The sequence below is a fragment of the Manacus candei genome, unplaced genomic scaffold, assembly GCF_025592945.1.
Source record: "Manacus candei isolate 608988 ecotype Guabito, Panama unplaced genomic scaffold, ASM2559294v1 h1tg000115l, whole genome shotgun sequence".
In the NCBI taxonomy this organism is placed as follows: domain Eukaryota; kingdom Metazoa; phylum Chordata; class Aves; order Passeriformes; family Pipridae; genus Manacus; species Manacus candei.
In genome coordinates, this window is record NW_026138163.1 from 671,926 (window position 1) to 683,441 (window position 11,516).

The 11,516-nt window shown below is 49.5% G+C and overlaps 1 protein-coding gene across 1 annotated transcript; it reads right to left on the reverse strand.

The window, feature by feature from the left end:
* Positions 1-6,679: 6,679 nt before the first annotated feature.
* Positions 6,680-10,541, reverse strand: LOC127461908 (olfactory receptor 14J1-like; the record flags this gene model as incomplete). Its single annotated transcript, XM_051770110.1, has 2 exons — positions 9,599-10,541; positions 6,680-6,690 (listed from the first exon to the last, which is right to left on the reverse strand). Coding segments are annotated over exons 1-2 (954 nt in total), but the record flags the coding sequence as incomplete, so codon positions are not given.
* Between the last annotated feature and the right edge of the window lie 975 nt (positions 10,542-11,516).

Genomic DNA, 11,516 nt, shown 5'->3' on the forward strand with positions numbered 1-11,516 from the left:
GCCCAGGCTGCCCAACAACTGCACCTGAAGCCAAAGGTTCCAGACTTTTTTTCCTGGTGAAAAGAGCTGCTGTTCCCTTTTTTCAGGCTTGCGCTGCAATGGCCGGTCCCACCTCCTGGAAAATTGAATCCAGCTGAAGACTTCTCCTAGACAAACGGTGCCACCACAGAGATCTCTTGCTGCCCAAGAAGTGCCCAGGCTGCCCAACAACTGCACCTGAAGCCAAAGGTTCCAGACTTTTTTTCCTGGAGGAAAGAGCTGCTGTTCTCTTTTTTCAGGCGTACTCTGCAATGGTCGGTCCCACCTTTTAAAAAATTCAATCCAAATGAAGATTCCTGCCAGACAAAAGGTGCCACCACAGAAAACTCTTGCTGCCCAAGAAGTGCCCAGGCTGCCCAACAACTGCACCTGAAGCCAAAGGTTCCAGACTTTTTTTCCTGGAGGAAAGAGCTGCTGTTCCATTTTTTCAGCCCTGCTCGGCAATTGCCGGTCCCACCTCCTTGAAAATTGGATAGAAGTGAAGATTCCTGCCAGACAAAAGGTGCTACCACAGAAAACTTTTTGCTGCCCAAGAAGTGCCCAGGCTGCCCCAACAACTACACCTCAAAATCAAAGGTTCCAGACTTTTTTTCCTGGTGGAAAGAGCTGCTGTTCTCTTTTTTCAGGCGTACTCTGCAATGGTCGGTCCCACCTTTTAAAAAATTCAATCCAAATGAAGATTCCTGCCAGACAAAAGGTGCCACCACAGAAAACTCTTGCTGCCCAAGAAGTGCCCAGGCTGCCTAACAAGTGCACCTGAAGCCAAAGCTTCCAGCCTTTTTTTCCTGGTGGAAAGAGCTGCTGTTCCCTTTTTTCTGCCCTGCGCTGCAATGGCTGGTCCCACCTCCCAAAAACTTTACTCCAAATGACGATTCTTTCCAGAAAAAAGGTGCCGCCACAGAAAGCTCTTTGCTGCCCAAGAAGTCCCCCGGCTGCCCAACAAACTGCACCTGAAAACCAAAGGATCCAGACTTATTTTCCTGGTGGGAAAGAGCTGCAATTCCCTTTTTTCAGGCCTGCGCTGAAAGGGCTTGTCCCACCTTTTAAAAAACTGAATCCACCTGAAGATTCCTGCCAGACAAAAGGTGCCACCACAGAAAGGTCTTCCTGCCCAAGAAGTGCCCACGCTACCCAAAAATTTCACCTGAAGCCAAAGCTTCCAGCCTTTTTTTCCTGGTGGAAAGAACTGCTGTTCCCTTTTTTTTAGGCCTGCGCTGCAATGACCGGTCCCACCTCCTGAAAACTTAACTCCAAATGAAGATTCCTGCCAGACAAAAGGTGCCACCACAGAAAACACTTCCTGCCCAAGAAGTGCCCAGGCTGCCGTACAAACTGCACCTGAAACCAAAGGTTCCAGACTTTTTTTCGTGGAGGAAAGAGCTGCTGTTCCCTTTTTTCAGCCCAGCGCTGCAATGGCAGGTCCCACCTCCTGGAAAATTGAATCCAAATGAAGATTCCTCCTAGATAAAAGGTGCCACCACAGGAATCTCTTGCTGCCCAAGAAGTGCCCAGGCTGCCCAAACAAACTGCACCAGAAGCCAAAGCTTCCAGATTTTTTTTCCCAGTAGAAAAGAGGTGCTGGTTTTTTTTTTTTCAGCCCTGAACTGCAATGGCTTGTCCCATCTCCTGAAAACTTAACTCCGAATGAAGATTCCTGCGAGACAAAAGGTGCCACCACAGAAAACTCTTTCTGCCCAAGAAGTACCCAGGCTGCCCCACCAACTACACCTCAAAGCCAAAGCTTCCAGCCTTTTTTTCCAGGTGGAACGAGCTGCTATTCCCTTTTTTCAGGCCTGCGCTGCAATGGCCTGTTCCACCTCCTGAAAAATTTAATCCAGATGAAGATTTGTGCCAGACAAAAGGTGCCACCACAGAAAACTCTTCCTGCTCAAGAAGTGCCCAGACTGCCCAACAACTGCACCTGAAGCCACAGCTTCCAGATTTTTTTCCTGGTAGAAAAGAGCTGCTGTTCCCTTTGTTCTGCCCTGCTCTGCAATGGCCGGTCCCACCTCCTGGGCAATTGAATCCAAATGAAGATTCCTGCCAGACAAAAAGGTGCCACAACAGAAAGTTCTTCCTGCCCAAGAAGTGCCCAGGCTACACCATGAACTGCAGCTGATGCCAAAGCTTCCAGTGTTTTTTTCCTTAGGGAAAGAGCTGCTGTTCCCTTTTTTCAGCCCTGCGCTGCAATGGCCGGTCCCACCTCCTGGAAAATTTACTCCAGCTGAAGATTCCTGCCAGACAAAAGGTACCACCACAGAAAAGTCTTCCTGCCCAAGAATTGCCCAGGCTGCAAAAACTACACCTGAAGCCAAAGCCTCCAGACTTTTTTTCCTGGTGGAAAGAGCTGCTATTCCATTTTTTCAGGCCTGCGCTGCAATGGCCGGTCCCACCTCCTGGAAAATTGAATCCAACTGAAGTTTTCTCCTAGACAAAAAGTGCCACCACAGAGATCTCTTGCTGCCCAAGAAGTGCCCAGGCTACCCAAGCAACTACACCTCCAAGTCAAAGCTTCCAGACTTTTTATCCTGGTGGAAAGAGCTGCTGTTCCCTTTTTTCTGCCCTGCTCTGCAATGGCCGGTCCCACCTCCTGAAAAGTTGAATCCCGCTAAAGATTACTACCACAGAAATGGTGCCACCACAGAAAGGTCTTTGCCTGCCCAAGAAATGCCCAGGCTGCCCCAACAACTGCACCTGAACCCAAAGGATCCAGACTTTTTTTCCTGGTGGAAAGAGCTGCTGTTCCCTTTTTTTAGCTCTGGTCTGCAATGGCCGGTCCCACTTCCTGAAAAATTGAATCCAACTGAAGATTCCTGCCAAACAAAAGGTGCCACCACAGAAAGTTTGAGTTCCAACTATCTTATACAGTCCTGAGCCTCCGGTCTGTTCAGGTAGCCTCTCCAGGCTCCAGGAAACAAAGTTTACTTTCTTTAAAGTTTGTCCTTGGGGTATCTGAATGGAAGTATACAAGCTAGATCTTACAACATCTCCATCAGGGTTCATCTGTTGGCTGTGCTCTTTTAATCCTCATCTGCAAATCTCCGGGGCTTGGTGTTACTTTCCACTCAGAGTCCTTTACTGGTCCTTTCCCCCTTGACGCCTGGGTCCACCCTCGCTCAGCTGTTGGCACGGCAGTATCTGTGGGGAGAAGAACAACAAAAGACCCCTCCCATCGTGGAGTTAAAGAGGTCTCTTTCCATGTTTTAATTAACACCTTGTCACCTGGCCGGAATTTGTGAATGGATATATCTAGAGATGGTCTTTGAGTTACAAGTCCCTTTTTCCTTAATCTGTAAATATGGTCCCTGTTTTTCCATTCAACAACTGCAGAGATCTTAATAGAGCATATAACTCACACACTTGGGCTGACCATGTATTACTCAAGGATCCAGATTCCCTAACTTGAAAGGTAATTTCATCCACTGTGGCATAACCAGATCTTCTCTTCCCATCTACAGCTCTAGATGAACCATTGATATAAAGGTTTTAACCTGTATCTAACTCTTCTTCTTCAAGATATTCTCTAATTTTCATTTGGAGGCTTATGACCTGTGTGCAGTCATGTACTGCACTCCCTTGGGGTTCACCAAACAGAAACTGAGCTGGGTTTTGCAAGTGTGTTACTTCCAGTTCTAATTTGGAAGTATTAAGCAGAATACTTTCATACTTTAATAACCAGCTATCAGTTAACCATTTTTCTGCCCTCTGTTTCAATACTCCTCGGATATCGTGTGGAGTATACACCTTCAGTTCTCCTCCACTGATAGTGCAGTAGCTACTATCGCTTGTAAACAGGTGGGCCAACCTCTACTAACTGGATCTAGAATTTTAGAATAGTACCCCACAGGTTTTTATGCTCAGCCCATTTCTGTGTTAAGACCCCGTAAGCTGTTCCATTTTCAACATTTATAAACAAATAGAAAGGTTTTCTAATGTCTGGAAGACTAAGCACAGGGGCATTTATCAGATCTTCTTTTAATCTTTCTAGCCTGCTCTCGTCCTCGTCGCTCCACTTCACCAGTCCTTCTTTAACTAGCTTCTCATACAAGAATTTTACTTTGTTACTGTAGTTCTCTATCCACTGTCTGCAGTATCCTAAGAGACCTAGAATTTGCCTAATTTGTCTTTTATTCTTAGGCATAGACAAGGACAATATTCCTTTCACTCTATCAGGATCCAGTCTCTTACTTCCCTTACTTAACCAATGCCCTAGATATTTTACTTTTTCCTCTGCAAATTGTAATTTGGACTTGGACACCTTCAGGCCCTTTTCACCCAAGAAATTCAGGAGTCTGATACTCTCATCTCTCACAGTTTCAGCATCTTTTCCAGCTATTAGCAGATCATCAACATACTGTACCAAAACTGTTCCTTCACAAGGTTTGAAGGACTCTAATAGTTGTTCCAGGGCTTGCCCAAACAAGTTTGGAGACTCTGTAAACCCCTGGGGCAAGACTGTCCACCTCAGTTGTTGTTTTCTATGAGTGTCTGGGTCTTCCCACTTGAAGGCGAAGTAATTTCTACTCTCTACCTTAAGGGGACAGGTCCAAAAAGCGTCTTTCAGGTCTATCACACTGTACCATTGATGTTCTGGGGAAATTTGGCTTAGTAAGGTGTAAGGGTTAGCGACTACTGGGAACCTTGTCACTGTTTGTTTATTGACCTCCCTCAGATCTTGTACCAGTCGGTAGGTCCCATCAGGCTTTTTCACAGGTAGGATGGGCGTGTTATGGGGACACATGCAAGGTTCTAGCAATCCCTGTGCCAACAGCCTCTCTACAGTAGGCTTAAGGCCAATTTTTCCTTCATGAGGGATTGGATATTGTTTTATTCTAATAGGTTTTTCTGGATCCTTCACAGATATTTCAAAGGGCTCAATATTCAATTTTCCTACAGTCTCAGGGGTATACCACACTTCTGGACTGATCCTTTTCTCATCTTCTGCTGTAAGGGCATAGATTTTCACCTTCAACTTTTGCTCTGATACATCCAAACTAATTCCTAATTCAATCATTAAATCCCTTCCTAACAGATTATATTCAGCCTCAGGAACTAGTAAAAAAGTTCCCAAAGCATACTTATTGGGAGCCTCTATTTCAACATTTTTGATTATAGGGACTTTAAAGGGCTCCCCTTTTGCTCCTATTACTTGGGCTGTCTCTGTTGAAATTATACAGCCCTGGGGCAGCTGTTGGACGGTGGATCGTTCCACCCCCGAGTCCACAAGGAACTTGACAACTTGTTGCTGAGGACGCACTTTCAATTTTATCAAGGGCTCTGAACTTTTCCGGGTCCCCAGCAAATAGAGCCCCTGACCCCTTCAGTCTTCTAAAAAGACTTGTTCGTCCTGTAGCCTTTTTCTACAATCTTTCCTCATATGTCCCTTTTGGCCACAGTAATGACATTCAATTTCTCTGAAATTCACCTTTCTATATCTCTTTTGTTGTTCTCGCTCATCAGATCTAAAGGACTCCTTCCTTTCCTGTTCTTTGTTATTTTTCTGTCCTCCTCTGATAGCTGCTACTAGGATCTTTGCTTTCTCTGAATATCCTCTTTTCTCCTCTGTTTTTCTTCCTCTTTTGTCTCATCTCTCCTAACATACACCTCCTGAGCTTCTCTCAACAACAAATCTAAACCTTTTGTCTGCCAGTCTCTGTTCTTTTCCAACTTTCTCCTAATATCTTCCCATGATCCCTGCACAAACCTGAGTTTGAGTACTTCCTGTCCTATGGCATCATCTTCAGGGTCCATACCTGAATATAGCTGAAAACTTTTTCTTAATCTTTCTAGCCAATCTGTAGGAGACTCATCTTTCCTCTGATATTCTTTGAATGCTCTGTCTATATTCTGTCCCCTGGGGACAGACTCCCGTATGCCCTGCACTATTGTACTCCTTAAATCATCCATCTGAGCTCTGTCAGCTGCTCTTTGATTGTCCCAGTTGGGCTTCTCAAGAGGCCATTTCGTATCGGCTGCTGGACCTTGCTGATGCCTTCTATCCCAGTTCCTCATACCAGCCACCCTAATCATTCCCCTCTCTTCTACAGTAAATAAAATACCTAATTTGCTGTCCCTCCAAGGAGGGAGGGAGGGAGTCTTGAAGACTTGAGGACAATTAAAGGAAGGGAAATAATTTGTTTTTCACTGTTTTAATGGGTCCCACAGTGTGTTTGGAGTTCAATCAGCTGTCAGTCCAAGATGGGCCATGTCAGAACTGGTGAGGTTGGGGGGTGAGGAGCAAGGTTGATCATCCAGGGTCAGTGTAGATCTCCTAAGGAGACACTCAGCATCAAGATCACTTGGAGAACACCACTATCTCCTCTTCTTTGAACTAAAAAATATCCATCCTTGAATTAAAAAAAAAAAGTACAAACTTGGAAGACTTGTTTTGAAATTGCCTTGAAGACAATTAAAGGAAGACAAGGAGATCCTGAGGGATTTCTGGATTTTAATGAGCCCCAGGGTGTGTTTGCAGCCCAGCCCATGATCCTGAGGGACTGAGAGAAGATTGAAGCAGCTGCTGAAGAAGTCAGAAGCCAAAGTGCAAGTGCCTTGAAGCATTGCTGGGCCCCACTGAGGGCAGGCACTGCCAAAGCCTCCCCAGGGACTCCTTGGAGCAGCTCCTTGGAGGCCAGGAGTGCAGGCAGACAAAGGCTCTGGGCAGGCCCCTGCAATGCTGAGCAAAGCCTGCCTTGGTTTTGTGGAGCACAAAGGCCAAGGGCTGAGCCCCAGGCCCTGGCCCAGCAGATCCTGTCCCTCCCGGCTGGCTCAGGGCTGTTTGGGGGGCACTGGGATGGGAGGGGGAGGAACAACAAAGGCCCAAAACTGGGCAACCCCTGCCAGGCTCCTGAGGGAGGGGCGAGGCAGAAACCAAGTGCAGAACCTGCCAGGCAAGTGTCTTGTGGTGGCCTGAGTGGCAGAGGCAGCTACCAGAGGCAAGGGGACAAAGGCCTGGGTGCCTTTGGGCCTTGCAGCCCTGCCAGAGCCCTTGGCCATCTCTCCTGCAGGCTGTCCTGCCCTGGCCCTGCTGCTGCTCTGGCCTTGCAGGCTGCACACACCCCTCCTGCTTTCCCACCCCCTCCCAGCAGCATTTCTAGACCCTCCCTGATGTCTCTGCACCAGCTCTGGCTGTTGCCATGTGCACTTGGCCTTCTCAACTTGGATCCTGAGCCTCTGTGCCACAGGACATCCCTGCCAGAGCCCAGGCCCTTCTCCTGGGGGTCACTGCAGAGCTGAGCAGATCCAGGTCACCTCCCATTCCTCTGCCAACCCCCTGGGCCTGCTCTGGGCCCTGCAGGTCCTTGCCCTGCTCCCAAGGGCTGTGGGGGTGCTGAATGGTCAGGGCTTGGGGTTTAGAGCTCAGGGTGGGGATTAGACAGAACTTTGGGAGGTTTGTTTGTCTGCTGGCAGTTCATGATTAGGGGAAGAGCTTGTTGAGCTGGGTCAGGATTAAAGCTTGGCTTTTCATACTGGTAATACAGGTTTGGGATTGGGGTGGGCACTGGAGTACAAATAAGAGTCTGGAGTTCTGGGATTGGGCTTTTTCTACCTTGGAATTAGAGCAGTGGATTCCTTTCCATGGGAGGGGCAGCACTTTTAGGTAGTGTTGGGGCTTGAGGTTACAAATAGAGTAAAGGCCTACCAGGAGTGTTTGCACAGTCAGTGTTTCAGCACCCTCAGCATTACCTGAACCTGGTTTTACCTCATCAAAATCCTTCCTCTCTCTTGGTCAAGCCCCTCTTTCCTTCCCCAAATTTCCTTCCCTTTTGTCCCAGTTCCTCCAAACCTCCTCAGAACTTTCACCAGGATGGGCTCAACTTTGTGATAACACGGTGCAACCTCATGGAATCAAGGAGCCACTGTGAAACTGCAGAACCTCATGGAATTATGGGGCCATTGTGACATTGGGGAAAACCCTTGGAATCAAGAGGCCACTGGGACACTCCAGGGTCCCATGGAGACAAAGGAACCCAGGGTCAGTGGGGCAACCTCCTGAAATAAAGGGGCCATTGTGATACCGCAGAAACCCATGGAATCAGGAGGCCATTGTGACATTGCAGGACCTCTTGGAAACAAAGAAACCCTGGGCCACAGTGGAATTTCATGGAATCAAGAGGCCATTGTGACACTGGAGAACCTCATGGACTCAAAGGGCCAATGTGACACTGTAGGGCCTCATGGAACCAAAGGAACCCTGAGGCATCTCAGAATCTCATGGAACCAAGGGGCCACTGTGCCTCCCCAGAACTCCATGGAATCAAGCAGAGCCGCTGCCTCCCCCCCGCCGCCACACGGACCGGAGTCGCCGGCTCTGCCCCGCTTGGACACCTCTGGAGTCAGTGTGTTCTTGGGCAGCACAACTGATCTCAGACCAGAGAGTTTACCAGATTTTGCTCTGCCCCCTCTTTTCCCCAGGGCCAGGGCAGCCTCTTCCCATGGCCCCTCTGCTCACACAGGGTGTCCTGCTCTTCTCCTGGCACATCCCATCTCCCCACAGAGCCTTTCCCCAGGGGAGCACATCTGTGCTGGCCTGAGCAGCCCTTCCTGCACCCCCTGCCCGTGCTCCCCACAGCCCCTGAGCTGGGGGGGCTGCTCTGCAGAGCACGGGGGCTGTGGGGCCCAGGACCATGGGGGACTCTGTTGGGCTGTGCTGGACAAGCTGGGAGGCAGAGCCAGCTGATGGTGCTCCCTGCACTGACCACCTCCCACAGACCCTCCTGTGTGTCCATGGAGGGGGCTCAGAGGGGCCCTGCCTTGTTCCAGAGCTGGGACATGGCTTTGGGGGTTGCTCTTGATCCACCTGTGGAAGTTCACTGAAGGAAACACAAGTCACTTGCAAGAGTTTTCCCTGTACCTGCTGTGTCCCCTGGGCTTGCAGATCTCTCCTTTACCAGTTCACAGGCAGATTTAGTACTTTATCTCTGGGTGACTCCACCCTGGGCAGGATTCTGCTCCAGGCCTCCATTCCCTGCTGACTGGATGGGACGGGCTGTCCCTGCAGATCCTCTGTGCTCTCCTGCACTTCCTGAGTTCCTACAGACAAGTCCTCACCTGCCATCAGAGCCCTCACAAGCTGCAGAGTCCCAGGCAGGTGACTTGGAGATCATTTATCACCTCCACTGGCCATTGGCCACCAACACACAACATGTGAACCAGCCCTCAGTCCCTGCAGTCCCAGTGGGTCCCTGACCTCACTACACTGTCTCCATGGAGAAACAAGCAAAGCAACAAGATTTCTGAGAGTCTATTCCTTTCTGACACTCAGAGATTGTGATTCCTCATATACAAACTAACACAGGGAGGATGTTTGACAAATACCTTGCTGCACAAACTTTTATATTGTTTAAATGCACACAAAGCATGATTTCTGATTAGTACATTTTGTGGGTCAAAACAAATAAGTAGAGAGTGAATTATATGGGATGAAGAATAAAATTTCATTGTTATTAACATTAACAGATAAACAAAAAAGGAAAGCCCTCTACCACTATCAAAAGCTTTAGAAGGCAGGCTGGGCCCAAAATGAGTTACAAAGTGAGTGTTCTGCAGAAGAAAAGATGCAGTTTATTGTTTCTCAAAAAACACATAGTTATCATTTTCCTTATGGCATCCTTGAGCTCCTGGTTCCTGAGGCTGTAGATGAGGGGGTTCAGTGCCGGAGGTAATACTGAGTACAGAACTGCCACCACCAGGTCCAGGGATGGGGAGGAGATGGAGGGGGGCCTCAGGTCGGAAAATGTGCCAGTGCTGACAAACAGGGAGACCACAGCCAGGTGAGGGAGGCACGTGGAAAAGGCTTTGTGCCGTCCCTGCTGAGAGGGGATCCTCAGTACAGCCCTGAAGATCTGCACATAGGAGAAAACAATGAAAACAAAACAACCGAAAACTAAAGAGACACCAACCCCAATGAGTCCAGTTTCCCTGAGGTAGCCTGAGTGTGAGCAGGAGAGCTTGAGGATGTGTGGGATTTCACAGAAGAACTGGCCCAGGGCATTGCCCTGGCACAGAGGCAGGGAAAATGTATTGGCTGTGTGCAGCAGAGCAATGAGAAAGCCAGTGGCCCAGGCAGCTGCTGCCATGTGGGCACAAGCTCTGCTGCCCAGGAGGGTCCCGTAGTGCAGGGGTTTGCAGATGGCAACGTAGCGGTCGTAGCACATGATGGTGAGGAGGGAAAACTCTGCTCCAAAAAAGAAGACAAGCAGAAAGGCCTGTGCAACACATCCTGCATAGGAGATGGTCCTTCTGTCCCAGAGGGAATTGTGCATGGCTTTGGGGACAGTGGTGCAGATGCAGCCCAGGTCTGTGAGGGAGAGGTTGAGCAGGAAGAAGCCCATGGGGGTGTGCAGGTGGTGGTCACAGGCTACGGCGCTGAGGATGAGGCCGTTGGCCAGGAGGGCAGCCAGGGAGATGGCCAGGAAGAGCCAGAAGTGCAGGAGCTGCAGCTCCCGCCTGTCTGCGAATGCCAGGAGGAGGAACTGGGACATGGAGCTGCTGTTGGACATTTGCTGCCTCTTTGTGTGGGGCACTATCCAAGGAGGAAATATCAGCAATATGTTAGCAAGAAACTTCTTGAAAAAAAGCAAAGCCATTTCCCAGTACTCCCCTCCCTGCTACACTCCCCCACCTGTTTTCCTTTTCTAGGAGTCTCTCCTTCAGCTCCAGGGCTGGAGCCCTGGCTGGGCCTCACTACATCTTCCATGAGGAGCAGACCCTCTGCCCACTGGCTGTGAGGGGTCAGCCCTGCTCTGCACCAGTGGGGTCATGGGCATGGTGGGCACAGGGGCCCATCCTGGTGTTCAGCTGTGTCAGATGAAACTGCTCCCAGTGCAAAAGGCCTTGTCAGCATCTGCACTCCCAGTTTCTGGGAAAAACCAGGACAGCAGAAGGCAGTGTCACAGGTTTATTTTGTTTGCTTTTTTTTTCAGACTCCCCTCGTCTCTCACAAGGACTGTTCCTGGATGTCAGAACCCCTCAGCACTTCTGATGCACTCGGGGAGAACAGAGAGGGTTCTGTCAGGCAGGAGGATTGTCTGGGGCTTGTGCAGAGAGAGGGGAGCTGGTCTGTCCCTCTCTCTTTGTTCCCAACTGCCCTGGGTTTGCTCCTTCCTGAGATGGAGATTGATCCCATTCCCATTTTTGTCTGAAAAGCCACCAGACCCTGTTGAGAGCAGAGGGATCCATCCCACACCCCTCAATGTCTCAGCCTGTCTCAAGGGCTCAGCACCCCACTTGGAGCCAAGGACACCCATGGCTCATCTCCCCAACCCAACAGCATCTCCTGGCATGGGCACAGCATCTCTGCCCCTCTTCACTGGGGCTTTCAGAGAACACAGCTGTGCTGGGAGGATGATTTGCATTCTCCAGGGCAGCTCCCAGCTTGGAAGGACACCTCAGAAAACAGCCAAGTGTCCTAATGACGGGGTCTGATTGAGGGAAAAAGAGTTCCTTAACCAGGCCCACAGACTTCACTGCCCACA